The 12,113-nt window shown below is 52.5% G+C and overlaps 7 protein-coding genes across 7 annotated transcripts; 3 read left to right on the top strand and 4 right to left on the bottom strand.

Annotated features, from left to right (window-relative positions):
• Positions 1–226: 226 nt before the first annotated feature.
• Positions 227–2,154, top strand: J4E79_008418 (uncharacterized protein; the record flags this gene model as incomplete). The annotated part of the gene is made up of 4 exons (XM_049357275.1): positions 227–406; positions 456–906; positions 1,001–1,206; positions 1,315–2,154. The coding sequence occupies 4 exons, from the start codon at positions 227–229 to the stop codon at positions 2,152–2,154; spliced, it is 1,677 nt and encodes a 558-aa protein (XP_049208173.1).
• A 476-nt stretch (positions 2,155–2,630) lies between these two features.
• On the bottom strand, positions 2,631–3,185 carry J4E79_008417 (uncharacterized protein; the record flags this gene model as incomplete). The annotated part of the gene is made up of 4 exons (XM_049357274.1): positions 2,631–2,729; positions 2,855–2,901; positions 2,971–3,064; positions 3,150–3,185. The coding sequence occupies 4 exons, from the start codon at positions 3,183–3,185 to the stop codon at positions 2,631–2,633; spliced, it is 276 nt and encodes a 91-aa protein (XP_049208172.1).
• A 143-nt stretch (positions 3,186–3,328) lies between these two features.
• On the top strand, positions 3,329–3,950 carry J4E79_008416 (uncharacterized protein; the record flags this gene model as incomplete). Its single annotated transcript, XM_049357273.1, has 3 exons — positions 3,329–3,578; positions 3,716–3,844; positions 3,898–3,950. The coding sequence occupies 3 exons, from the start codon at positions 3,329–3,331 to the stop codon at positions 3,948–3,950; spliced, it is 432 nt and encodes a 143-aa protein (XP_049208171.1).
• Positions 3,951–4,226: 276 nt separating this feature from the next.
• Positions 4,227–5,297, bottom strand: J4E79_008415 (uncharacterized protein; the record flags this gene model as incomplete). The annotated part of the gene is made up of 1 exon (XM_049357272.1): positions 4,227–5,297. The coding sequence occupies one exon, from the start codon at positions 5,295–5,297 to the stop codon at positions 4,227–4,229; it is 1,071 nt and encodes a 356-aa protein (XP_049208170.1).
• Positions 5,298–6,041: 744 nt separating this feature from the next.
• Positions 6,042–8,261, top strand: J4E79_008414 (uncharacterized protein; the record flags this gene model as incomplete). Its single annotated transcript, XM_049357271.1, has 2 exons — positions 6,042–7,967; positions 8,037–8,261. The coding sequence occupies 2 exons, from the start codon at positions 6,042–6,044 to the stop codon at positions 8,259–8,261; spliced, it is 2,151 nt and encodes a 716-aa protein (XP_049208169.1).
• A 481-nt stretch (positions 8,262–8,742) lies between these two features.
• On the bottom strand, positions 8,743–9,781 carry J4E79_008413 (uncharacterized protein; the record flags this gene model as incomplete). Its single annotated transcript, XM_049357270.1, has 4 exons — positions 8,743–8,827; positions 8,879–9,450; positions 9,505–9,557; positions 9,700–9,781. The coding sequence occupies 4 exons, from the start codon at positions 9,779–9,781 to the stop codon at positions 8,743–8,745; spliced, it is 792 nt and encodes a 263-aa protein (XP_049208168.1).
• A 610-nt stretch (positions 9,782–10,391) lies between these two features.
• Positions 10,392–11,781, bottom strand: J4E79_008412 (uncharacterized protein; the record flags this gene model as incomplete). Its single annotated transcript, XM_049357269.1, has 4 exons — positions 10,392–10,682; positions 10,730–11,490; positions 11,641–11,673; positions 11,745–11,781. 4 exons carry the CDS (start codon positions 11,779–11,781, stop codon positions 10,392–10,394), a joined length of 1,122 nt encoding a protein of 373 aa, XP_049208167.1.
• Between the last annotated feature and the right edge of the window lie 332 nt (positions 11,782–12,113).

The raw sequence follows: 12,113 nt of genomic DNA, 5'->3' as shown, positions 1-12,113 counted from the left end.
ATGAGACCCTGCTGGCGAGCAACGATCTGATTTGCCGCTCAGACACGTCCTCTTCCAACTGACACGGACGTACCCAACTCGCTTGCATCATCAGATATACTACAGTAACGACTTCCGTACTCCTCGATCCAACGGCTACTTCGCATTGATATCCAGCTGAGTCTTGGTCCACGCGAGAAATATCTCGGTCACTTCAAACATTCGTCACATAACAACGTTTCCAAGAATGAGAGTTCTTGAGAAGGATACCGACAGAAAGGCCCAGGTCAATATCTATGTCAAGGGTCAGGTTCAGGCTCTCGAGGAATATGGAGAGTACGTGGACCCGAGAGACAACGCAATTTGCTGCTATGTACCCATCGATGAGGGCCATCAGCCTAAAGTGGGCGGCAGGTTCTCCGGCAAGGTAACTATCACTTACATCAACTCATCAGAACTTTCTAACAAAATCACAGACTTTGGCTGTAGCCCATGACACGTTTGTAGACGGTATACTCCGTAAAGCCGGCTCGCATGTGGCTAAGTCAGTGATCCTACACAACAGGAAAGTCGACACCGAAACCTTTCTTTACAAGACCACAAAAGGCATCATCGATACCGCCATTACGGTAGTTCCACTCGAGCATGCTGTTACGATCCAAGACGACGCCCCAGAAACCATCGGAACCATGGAGCTGCGACTGTACATCACCCGCCAACTGGGAGACTGGCACGAAATTGGCAAAGTAAAGAAGTACTACGCCCACGGAAGTGATGTAAAAGACAGGGATACGGGCGGTATCGAGCAGAAAGTAGGCTACAACCGCATAGCTCCCATTTTCAGGATGAACTTCGAGAAGGACACTACTCCACTGGAGGATAATCAACCGAAAATCTACCAGCGTAGGGCGGATGCGAGACGCCCAGGTACAGAGCCGTGGGCTATATTTCGCTTCCACTATCGAACAAAAGGTTAGCATGTCTGACTCTTCTCAAGTGTGCGGCTAACATGGTGATCCAGACGACATTCTCGACCGCGACATGGTCATGACTTTCGACCCTGACGACAAAGATATAGGCGAAGCGCATACTCTAGTGCTGGAACCTCTTCCTCCTCTGACCATAGGCGCAAAGCCCCCATCGAAAAACGACGGAGATGCCTCGTCGCGATCCGAATCGCCAATGCCTTCCACGACGCCAGCGAAAAGCGCACAGACAGCCCCAAAGGTAAGAGAAAGGTTTCCATAACTTTACCTTTCCCTCCGCCTCCATCTTCGCATCACCTTGACTCCTGACTCAGCCTAATTTTTGCCTACTTCTAATACCTACCTATAGATCTCCAGCCCCATTCAGAAGAAATCTGGACCCAAACCAAAGACCCCTGAAGGCACCATGAGCTCAGAAACCCAGAACAAGACCCTTGCACTTTCCGAACAACCGACCGCGGCGCCCAATCAGGCACTTGCCAATGGAGATACTGATAACATCACATCTACCTCTATTTCCGATAGCGGTGGTGAGAAAGTTACAGAAAAGATCGCCGCTGCGCCTTCTGTACCGGTAGCCGACATGATCGCAAAAGTATCCAGTCTTCCAGAATCAAGCACTAAGCCGGCAAACGCGCACGCAGAGAAGTCCGTATCCGTAGCCAAGGCGACTACCAAGCAGCCTCCGCAAACGCCCATCACTCCAGCAAATAAGGCGACCGCGAAATCAGCACCTGTCACTACCAACATTACCAACGGTCAGAAGAAGTCAGATACGCCCCCAGTGGCAGTCGTACCAGTCAAACGTTCATCTACCACCGCCAATGGTATGACACCGGAGCCAAAGCGTGCGAAGTCCGTACCTACGCCCGTGCCGACGTCTTTGCCACCCTCTACCTTGCCTACAGCTCCGCGCTCATCAACACCCAAGACGCTTTCCATCGAGCGCCAGCTGGCAGATCAGCGTAAAAAGCTCGATGATATGCGCAAGAGGCGTGCGGAGACCGCCAAGAAGCAGGCTGAAATCGATGAACAGATGGGCCCCTACAAGCAGCGAATGGCCGAGGAGCTGGATCGTCTCAACAGAGAGATGCTGGAAGAGGAAAGCGCTTACACCGAGGAGGCTGAGCACTACAGCACTAGCGTTGAGGTTCTGCAGGAGTTCAAGAAGGCTGACGATGGCAATTAATTTGTGGAAACGGGCCAAAAGTGTGTTGGAAGGAGTACGGCGTTGATGCGATGTGATGAGGCCGGGAGGAAGTCAAGTTTTTATATGCGTTGGATGGATGGACAATGGCTCAGCCGGGCAACTACCGTGGTATTCTGCGGGAGCTGTTTGGCGAGAAATACGATGAGGCGTGGAGGTATTCGAGGTTGATTTGACGTTCAATCGGTGAGCAACGGCTCAGCGAGGCGACTACCAAGGTGTTTTGCAGGAGTTATGGTGGGAAAATTATGGTGAGGCCTGGAGATATTCGAGGTTGATTTGGCGTTCAATCGGTGAGCAATGGCTCAGCCAGGCAACTACCAAGGTGTTCTGCAGGAGTTAGGGGGGCTTAGTCGACATTCAGTCCGGCTCATGAGTCAAAGGGTCTCTCGGTGCTGGAAGTTTGTAACTAAGCCTGCAACTTGATTGATTTGGATAGATTCTTGCGCTACACGTATCTATTGACCTGGTGTTCGTTCCCTAGCGACCCTCATATTCGCCTTGATCCGCTCTAATAGCTCAGCGGTTGTTGCAACAGGGGAGGGATGTAAATTTCTCTGATGTGGCGTTAGCATAAGCAAGATCAACGGCGTGTACCTCAGTGTGAAGAAGACATTCATCGCTGAAAGGTAGCCGAAGCTATCATGTGCCCTTCGTCACACCGAGGCTTTAGAGAACTTACGTGCTTGAGCCAGGTAACGCATTGATCGTGTGTCCATGTTTCTGGGTCTGAAATCATTGTCAGCAAACCTGAACTTGAGAGACGCTTTGCCGATGAAGACGTTCAGAATGACGTACCGCCAGTAGGGTCTTGACTAGGGAAGATGTCTTGTCCCCAGATGCTCCATGCTGCTACACCAGCGACGACTGCAGCAAAAGCGAAGAACGGGCCCTACATAATCTTAGTATACGGCTGCAGTGGCGTGTAGAAGGCCCACTATGTAAAGCAGATGCCAGGAGAGCCATGAGTAACCTACACGTTGTTGGACCGCGCGATCGATGGGGGTCGGCATGCTGAAGGGTGGAAGTTGTTTGTATATGCGTGTGTGGAGAGAGATCCAAGGGGTTCTGAGCGAGACGAGAAGCGGGATGAACTTTGGATAAGAATTGCAGCAGTTATAGGGTTGTAGGCAGCACTGTTTCATGCGACGCAGCCATGGCGTTCCTGGTTTACGCCACACTCGTCGTCACCCCACCAGGCCCAAAGCAGCAACGCTTACGGGCAGCCCCTTCGCAGCCCGTGCGTTTCAAGCGAGTCCACAGCATTTTTGGCCTGTGCCTAGGCGTCTCCGAACTTCACGATCCCGAACTCCAACGACCCGTCCACACACAAATCGTCAAGATGCCTTCCGAAGTTTCCGACATCAAGCAGTTCATCGAGATCTGCAGGCGCAAGGATGCCAAGTGTACGTCTACCACTTTTGCCGGGGGAGGTTGCGGTCGCAGTAGGAGGAGGAATTGTGCACGATGAATGCGAGCCGCAGAGACCTGCGACGATCGAGGCAGCGAACGTGATGAGAGCACTGGACTGACATTATCGCAGCCGCCCGCATAAAGAAGAACAAGAAGGTCAACAACATTAAGTTCAAGGTCCGATGCTCAACAAACGTCTACACCCTCGTTCTTAAGGACACCGACAAGGCCGAGAAGCTCAAGCAGAGTCTGCCCCCGGGTACGCACATCCCCAATACTGCAGCGCCAATGACACGAATCTAACAACCGCAGGTCTTACCATCACCGACGTTGGCAAGAAGAACCCCAAGGGCAAGCACGCATAAACGGATCGAACGCATGAGGAACTGAGGACGGAAGTGTGCAAGGACATCAACGCACGATGCGCACGAAGCACGAAGGCATGGGCGGACGGCGTCTCAACGGATAAATTTTGTTCAATGGCATCACGGAACCCTTCACACTGGGTTACCACCAGGAATGAAAAAAGTCAAACTTCATTCCGAACACCACAGCCTGTTTCCGACGTGCACCAAGAATCATCATGTATCATGGTCAATTTTGCTGAACAGCTAGCTACAGAGTCACTACCGATAGGGCTACTAATACAGCGATTGCTTCGGCTTCTGTCCTTGCTTCACGTTGAACTTGTACTGATCCTTGCGGTCCAGATATACGACCTTGCTATCCAGACCCGCCGCATGCACTGCCTTCTTGAAATCGTCCAGCGGGCTCAGGAACACATCGTAATCGTCGTAATGGATCGGAATCGTCAGGTCGGGATTGATGAGCTGCATGAGCTGTACACCCTGCTCGGCATCCATTGTGACCATCAGCAATGGCATTTTAGGCCCCGGGATCGTGGTGCCTCCCAAGTGGACCAGCATCAGGTCGATGTTCTGGTCCTTGTATCGCTCAGGGATCTCTTTGAGCTCGTCCACCATCAGCGTGTCACCGGAGATGTAGATCCTGTATCCGTTCTCGAAATCGCTGCCGTCGCTAGAAGAACCATTCGAATACCCCAATTCGACCATCCAGCCATTCGTAGGTGGTACAGCGCCAAGAATATCGTTCGCGACGTTCAGTGGACCTGGGGGTACATGCTTGCCCGGCACACCTGTGACTTTGATGCTAGGCTTCGGACCACTTTTGGTTGGTTGGTCAGACTGCGATACATCTAGGAGCAAGCTGTTCCAGAAGTCTAGCGCATGCACATTCTTGAACGACTCTTCGCCTTTGCCTGTCAAGCATTCCTTGGCATGTGGTGTAGTGATGATCGGGAGACCTTTTGACAGTTTCTCCTCTACTTCTCGGTCGAAGTGGTCTTCGTGGTAATGCGACAGCAGAATCACGTCGATCCTCGGTAGCTCTTCCAAATCGATGGCGGGGTTGGTCTGTCTCGTCGCACCAACGCCTGGTCCCAGGTGAACATGATCGCCAGCATGTAGGAAGTTGGGATCAGTGAGAATGCGGATGCCCTCCCACTCTAGGATTGTGGTGGCAGTTCCAACGAAGAAGAGGGAGGCATTCGTTGCAGCGTCTGGGGCGTTTTGGGGATGAATCTTGGTTTCTTTGGCGTCGGGTAAAGAGGTAGGGACGTCGGTGTCGAGTTTCGTAGGTGGACCCGAGCCGTCTGGTGTAATCTGAATGCGCTTCATGCTTCCACCTGGCATTGCGTTTCGCTTGGTGAGATGGTTATGGTAGATGAAGAATCGTATCGCTTCGTCTTGCTCTTCCGTAGATGCACTCTTGACTGTGCCTTTCCGATGCTAGGCGTCTCTGTTCTATGTACTGGCGGGGAAGGTGTGCGAGAAATACGAAAACAACGGTGTAAAGGTAGACAGGAAAAGAGGGCAAAGAATAGGAAGCGCACTTCGTCCTTGGTGTAGCAAGCCATCACGTAACGCGTAAATAGCAATGACGACAAGACGCGGTAATCGTAAATACTGCAGGGTGGGCGGTGATCATAAGAACAATGCTCGAGTACTTCTGGAAAATACATCGCCGCATCGCAGCTGCTGTTGATATACCTGGGTACCTCATCGTGCCGAATTTAAATTTGGGTGCGGAAGGAGGCTATACTGTGCCTGTGCCTGAGTACGCGTGTCCTGTCTGTAGCACAAGGAAGAGCGATGCTTGCGAGTCGCAACGAGGCTGAGGTTTGAGGGTGGAGCTTCCCCATTGAACTCCGCTGTGGCTGATGTTTCCTGAGATGCGGGACCCCTGTCTAGCCAAGCTATCTGCATCGGGGATGAGCAATGAACACCTGGCGAGTCAGACAGAGGGCGCTTTGAGCATTGCTTCCCAAGTCGACTGGAGTCTGGAGCAAGATGTCAAGTTATCAGACTTCGCAAGGGTGAACTACACTCGCTCCGCCTGGTCTATTGTTTAATCAGCACTACGCGTCGCGCCGCCTCATGAACTCGACACGCGACCCGTTCAACCTCCGCAGCAAAACAGCATTCAAGACACCCTCCGCCTTCGCCGTCCTCCAGAACGCCGCCAACAAGAAAGCCTCGCAAGCCGTCGAATCGACCAAGCAGGCAGTCGAGGCCACGAAACAGGCGATCCAGGACTCAGATATGTCCTTCGCCATCCCGCGCAACGTACCCAATTTCGAGAGCGCGCAACGAAAGTTTGAAGATAATGTTTGGAACAAACTACCGGGGAACGAAAAGGGCTTGCCAATGTATAAGGACAAGCCTTCGGGGAAAAGCTATGGATATGGCGGTGGTGCGAGGGGAAGGAAGGGCTTCCTGCGGAGTAAGAGGGGCATGTCGCTGATAGCACTGGTAGTGCTGGGGCTGTTCTACTGGTTCGGATGGTCTAGTGGTGGCACAAACGTGGGCACAGTACAAGATGAGAAGGATAGGGGCAAGAGCTTGTTGTCAAATATAGGTGGAAGTGCTGCCGGAAAGAAGAGCAAAGTTGATTGGGAGAAGCGGAGACAAGCAGTCAAGGACGCTTTCTTACTGAGTTGGAACGCGTACGAGGAGCATGGCTGGGGCTACGACGAGTACCACCCTGTTTCGAAGAAGGGACGATACATGGCTGAGCCCAACGGTCTGGGCTGGATCATCGTGGACGCACTCGATACTCTCATGATCATGAACCTCACTAAAGAACTCACCCACGCACGGCAATGGATTTCGACGAGCCTCGATTACGACAAGAAGCAGGATGTCAATACCTTCGAGACAACTATACGCATGCTTGGTGGGCTGCTGTCTGCACACTACTTGCAAGAGACACTTCCGGGCCTGAAGCCTGAGAACTCAAACGAGGAGGACCTTTTCCTGGAGAAAGCCACCGACCTGGCTGATCGTCTCATGGGCGCGTACGAGTCACCTTCGGGTGTACCCTGGGCCAGTGTGATCCTAAGAGACGCCAAAGGCGAAGCCTCGCACGCCGACGGCGGTGCGTCATCTACCGCCGAAGCAACCACTCTCCAACTCGAGATGAAATACCTGGCATTCCTTACTGGCGAGGCACACTACTGGGATGTGGCTGAGAAAGTAATGAAAGTCGTGGACGACAACGGTGCCAAAGACGGTCTGCTACCCATCTTCATCTACGCAGACAAAGGCACCTTCCGCGGAAGCGAGATCCGATGGGGTAGTCGTGGAGACAGCTACTACGAATACCTCATCAAGCAGTACTTGCAGACCCAGAAGCAAGAACCAGTCTACCAAGAGATGTGGAACGAGTCGCTCAACGGCGCAAAGAAGCATCTCCTCACATACACGAAGAACAGCCACTTCACCGTCCTAGCAGAGCGACCAAGCGGTATCGAAGGCAAACTGCATCCCAAGATGGACCACCTCGTCTGTTTCCTACCTGGCACCATCGCCCTCGCCGCAACTGGCGGCATCCCCCTTGCCGACGCCCGCAAACTACCTACCTGGGGCAAAGCACAAGAAGAAGACATTACCCTCGCCCGCGAACTCACAAAAACATGCATGGGCATGTACAAAGTAACCGCCACAGGTCTCGCCCCTGAAATCGCCTACTTCCAGCTCGACGACCCGCCCAAGATGTACCGCACCGAGATCCTCGCGTCCAAATCCGAGCTCGACACCAGTGTCCCCGACGGCGAGGGCTGGAAGAGCGATTTCGACCTCAAGCCAGCTGATACGCATAATCTCCAGCGACCGGAAACAGTAGAATCGCTCTTGTACATGTGGCGCATAACCGGCGACGACATCTACCGCGAATGGGGCTGGGATATGTTTGAAGCTTTTGTCAAACACACCATTGTGGAAGACAATGGCGGGTTCTCTAGTATCGGTGATGTGACGAAGGTACCTCCTCCGTCGCGAGACAACATGGAGAGTTTCTGGCTTGTAAGTTCTTTTCCCCTTGGTCTCCACATTTTTGGAACTGTTGAATTGCTTTGCTAACGTACAACGCAGGCCGAGACACTCAAATACATGTACCTCCTCTTCTCCCCCGACGACCTCCTCCCACTCGATCAAATCGTTCTGAATACCGAAGCGCATCCGTTGCCTCGCTTCGACGCAAGCAAGAAGAGGTTTAAGACGGGCTGGGAACGTATACCGCGGGACGATAACGGTAACCTTGTGCCCAAGGGCGAAGCTAAGCCGGTGGAACCCAAGGCAGACGACAAGACGACTTAGACGTGATGAATGGATTAGAGCACTTTGTGGGATTTTGTAGAGCGCACACCTATCGTTTTATGGGGTCTAGGATCTGGAAGCAAGCGTCTGGATACGTTTGTACATGCATGAGTGGCGCTATCACGTTGGTTAGTGGTACCTGTCGTAGACTAGACATGCACATAGGCTCGAATGCGCATCTATTCCTAGTCCAACTCGCGATATAGAGATGTTAAGATGCGTGTTCCATTAATACTATCAACTCCAGTGCCGATGCCAGCAGTTCGTATATTTGCGTAAACATAAAACACGTAAATCGTAATTCATGACCCCATCCAGTCTGTCTCCTGGGTAAGGGGTATCCTACGCTCGCTCACGTATTTATAACGGTGGATGCGGTGTATGCAGTGCTACGTTCATACAGGAGAACAAGGCCGTGTTCTTAATCTCCATCGCATAGGGCTCGGCCAGGGAATCCCTTCGATACAAATCACAGCGGGTACTAACGCTCCTGTGACTGTTCGTCGCCTATACGTGGCGGGCTCTTGGAGTGGGCGGAGGGGTTCCTAAACGGCGAGTGGCTTCCTCTGCACAAATGTTAGCTTCTCCTCTGTAGTCCTCAAGTATGAGATCCTTACGAGCGTCTCCGCTTGCCCTCATCTCTCCTCTCCTCGATAACCTTGAGCATAGTTCTCCGTCCATCCTTCGCGTTGATGTGTGCATCCCGCATGCTCATGCTAACCTTCTTGCTCGCATCGGCCCGAAGCAGCCTCTTAAGCAGTAAATGCCGCATGAGCACACAAACGAAGACGCCGCAGTCGCTGCCGTTCTCTTGCTGCGGACTATCATTCATAGGGATAAACCGCAGTCGTTTGCCCAACAATTGTTCCAGCTTCATAGTCGTACTCCGTGCTTCCCGCTCGTTGGACTGGGTCATGGAGTCATAGTGGAAGGACACGCCGTCGATGATGGACACGAGGAGGAGAGACCAATGCGAGCCGCCTTCGGCTTGTGTGACGTCGGTGTTGTCATTTATCGGCAGGAAGACGTGGGTTGTGTGGCTGAAGTTGGGGAGGACTTCTTTGAGGGAGAGGGGCTCGGCGCTTTGCATGAGCATGTAGGACATGGAGGGGCGGAGGAGGACGATGGAGGCCTTGGGGAAGGCGTTGAGCTCTTCGCGCTCGAGGTATTCTTGCCAGAAGGCGATTGCCTGTCGATGCGTTAGTCATGACTGCGGTGGATTGGGAGGAAGTGGTATGCGCACATTGTCCGTAAGCCAGTCATTAGACTTGATACTGTCCAAGTCGGCTCGCGTCACTGTAGTCGTCAGTATGGCCGTTGATTAGTCAAAAGCGCATGGAGCGCAAGTCAAGGAACAGGCGACGCGTACACACCCCTCACATCGTGATCTACTCTCAGTCAGTCTTCACCCTCTTGCACTCTCTCGATGCAGACTCACAAGAAAGATAGGCCTCATCCGGACTAGGATCACCCAAGTGGCGCCTCGCCTTGTCGCGAATCCTCGAAAACGATCCAGGCATGTTGCACCCGGTTGCGATGTGACTCTATGGATGGATCGTGTGGCACCGGCGTGCCAGTTATTCTGTGCGAGGCGGTAACTGCCGAAGGACTAATCAAGGGTGCGGGCCTCGTGGGTATGCGGAAGGGTAGGGATGTCGGGTGTCTGTCTTGTTGCACTGCTGGGTAGACGCGCGCTCGAATGATACAGATGCAGGTGGGTTCTGCGGGTGAAAAGCAGGGATGACGTATGCGTATGGGGCTAGACTGCGTGGGGGTGTCGAGGAAATAGTTCTGGCCGCCTCGGCACTTATACTCCTGGGGCACCAACACCTTTAACGCGAGATATCGCCGTTGCAAGCTCCGCGTTTCCGGTGTTATGATCGTCTTCTTCGTTTCAAGCACGTGGTCTTGCTGTCGGGTGTTTGGATTGTAACAGTCGTGTCTAAGTATAGGACAAAGCAAAAGCGGAGATGTAATCCACGTTTGTTTTGTTCAGTCTCACACTGTTCACAATTCCTTCATGTAAATTTAAAAGGTTAACCTGGGTCGGATTGTAACCATGGTGGCAATCATTCTGACTTTTGCGATTCTTACATGGTACACGCTTGAACCTTGGTTGACACAACCCTTCTAAGGTAGTTGTCCAACTATCTTGGCACCATTTGCCTGATCTTGCTTTCCGAACTGCTCTGGCCTCTCTACCTTGAATAGCCAGCTCTGATTGTCCTCGATCTTTCCTTGTTGAATACCCTTCAAGGTCGAGAGAAGCTTCTTGCATGCTGGGCCTGGTTCTTGCTGTGCCTCTGCGTATGTGAACTTGTCGTTCTTGGAAGGCAGGGTGATGGATTTGATAGGCACAAGAGCCGCCGCGGTTCCAGCAGCAAGGACCTCATCGAAGGACTTGAGTTCGTCATAGGCGATCTGAAATTGTTAGCTCACCGTACCCATTGACAGAACGTTTGTAGTACCTCTCGAGACTCAGCTTCCCAGCCAAAGGATTCTGCGATCCTGAGAACACTGTCTCCTGTGACACTCTGGATGACATTCTTGCTGTTGGATGCGACGAGTTTGACCTTTTCGCCGTCCTTCTTTACGCCTATAAAGGCAGATGTCGAGAACTCATCAACAACGCTCCTAGTCTTGCTGTCCAAATGCAGGGTAATCCCATAACCTGCCTTGTACGCCTTCTCGCTATGCCGTAATACTGGAGCGTAGTTGCCGCCAACCTTTGCTGAGCCAGTACCCTCTGGCGCGGCGCGGTCAAAGTCCTCAAGAATGACCGCATCTACTGGGTTTGAGCCATGATAGACACCAGTTGGGATACAGTAGACTACAAAGGTGTACTCCTGGGGTGGATTCAGGCCAAGTTGTGCCGAACTACCGAAGAGCAGTGGTCGGATGTACATTGCGGCGCCTGTTTCATGGGGCGGTACGTACGCCGCGTTCATTCCCACGGCCATACTGCAGCAGGCAAGGAAATGGTCTGTCGGAACCTCCGGAATAGAAATGAAAGACGCTGAGTGCTGCATCCTCTCGGCGTTTTTGTTGGGCCTGAAGATGTTGATAGTGTTATTTGGTGCACGGAAAGCCTTCATGCCCTCGTAGCACTGCATTCCGTAATTCAGGCCCGGCGCCATACCGTGGATTCGTAGGAATGGATCTTCGACGAAGACTGGAGGGGTCCATTCTCCGGTCTCCTTCGAGTAGTGTGATTCAACATGGCCAGCGACTTTGCAAAGTTAGAAGATGTTCAAATGCGGTTTTTGATAGATGACTGTATGGTGGGGCTAAGAGTACGCAGCAGAAATAGACTCTGCCTCCTCATCCATACTGGAACGCAGCCGCGCACTGAAGTCATTCATGACAGGGTAAGCCTCACCTTCCCGAATCTTGAAGCCTACGTTGCTCCAGTCTGTGATTGAATTAGCGCAGGTCTTTGCGGCGTGTGGAACGTCCCGGCGACTGGGTTAGCAATTGACATACCAATGGTGTCGACTGGTGGAGGAGGAAAGTCTGACATTGTTGTTTTATTTGAAGTGGTTTAGGGTGTCGTGTGCTGAAGTGCGAGTCAATATGCAGGTCAGTCAATTGGCGATTCCAAAGTTTTGAACGCTTTCGGAGGCTCAGTAAGCTCAGCCCTACTGCGATATCGGATGACGTAGCCCGGTAATATCCCTCGGCAGCCGTCGCAATATGTCAAAAGCCCACCCTCCCGCAAATTGTAGATTTCCCATCGCGGAGAGCCCTGACGATGTTGTTCCAATGCGAACTAGCTTCGATCGCGCAGACGTACCTGCAGATTACCCGCGCGTGGTGGGACCACTCGGGCGTGATGCTGCGAAGCCCCAATGC

Source organism: Alternaria viburni (genome assembly GCF_023758015.1).
Source record: "Alternaria viburni strain BMP 2772 chromosome Unknown scaffold_20, whole genome shotgun sequence".
In the NCBI taxonomy this organism is placed as follows: domain Eukaryota; kingdom Fungi; phylum Ascomycota; class Dothideomycetes; order Pleosporales; family Pleosporaceae; genus Alternaria; species Alternaria viburni.
The sequence above is the reverse complement of the archived record's forward strand: the minus strand, read 5'-3'. Positions and strand labels throughout refer to the sequence as shown.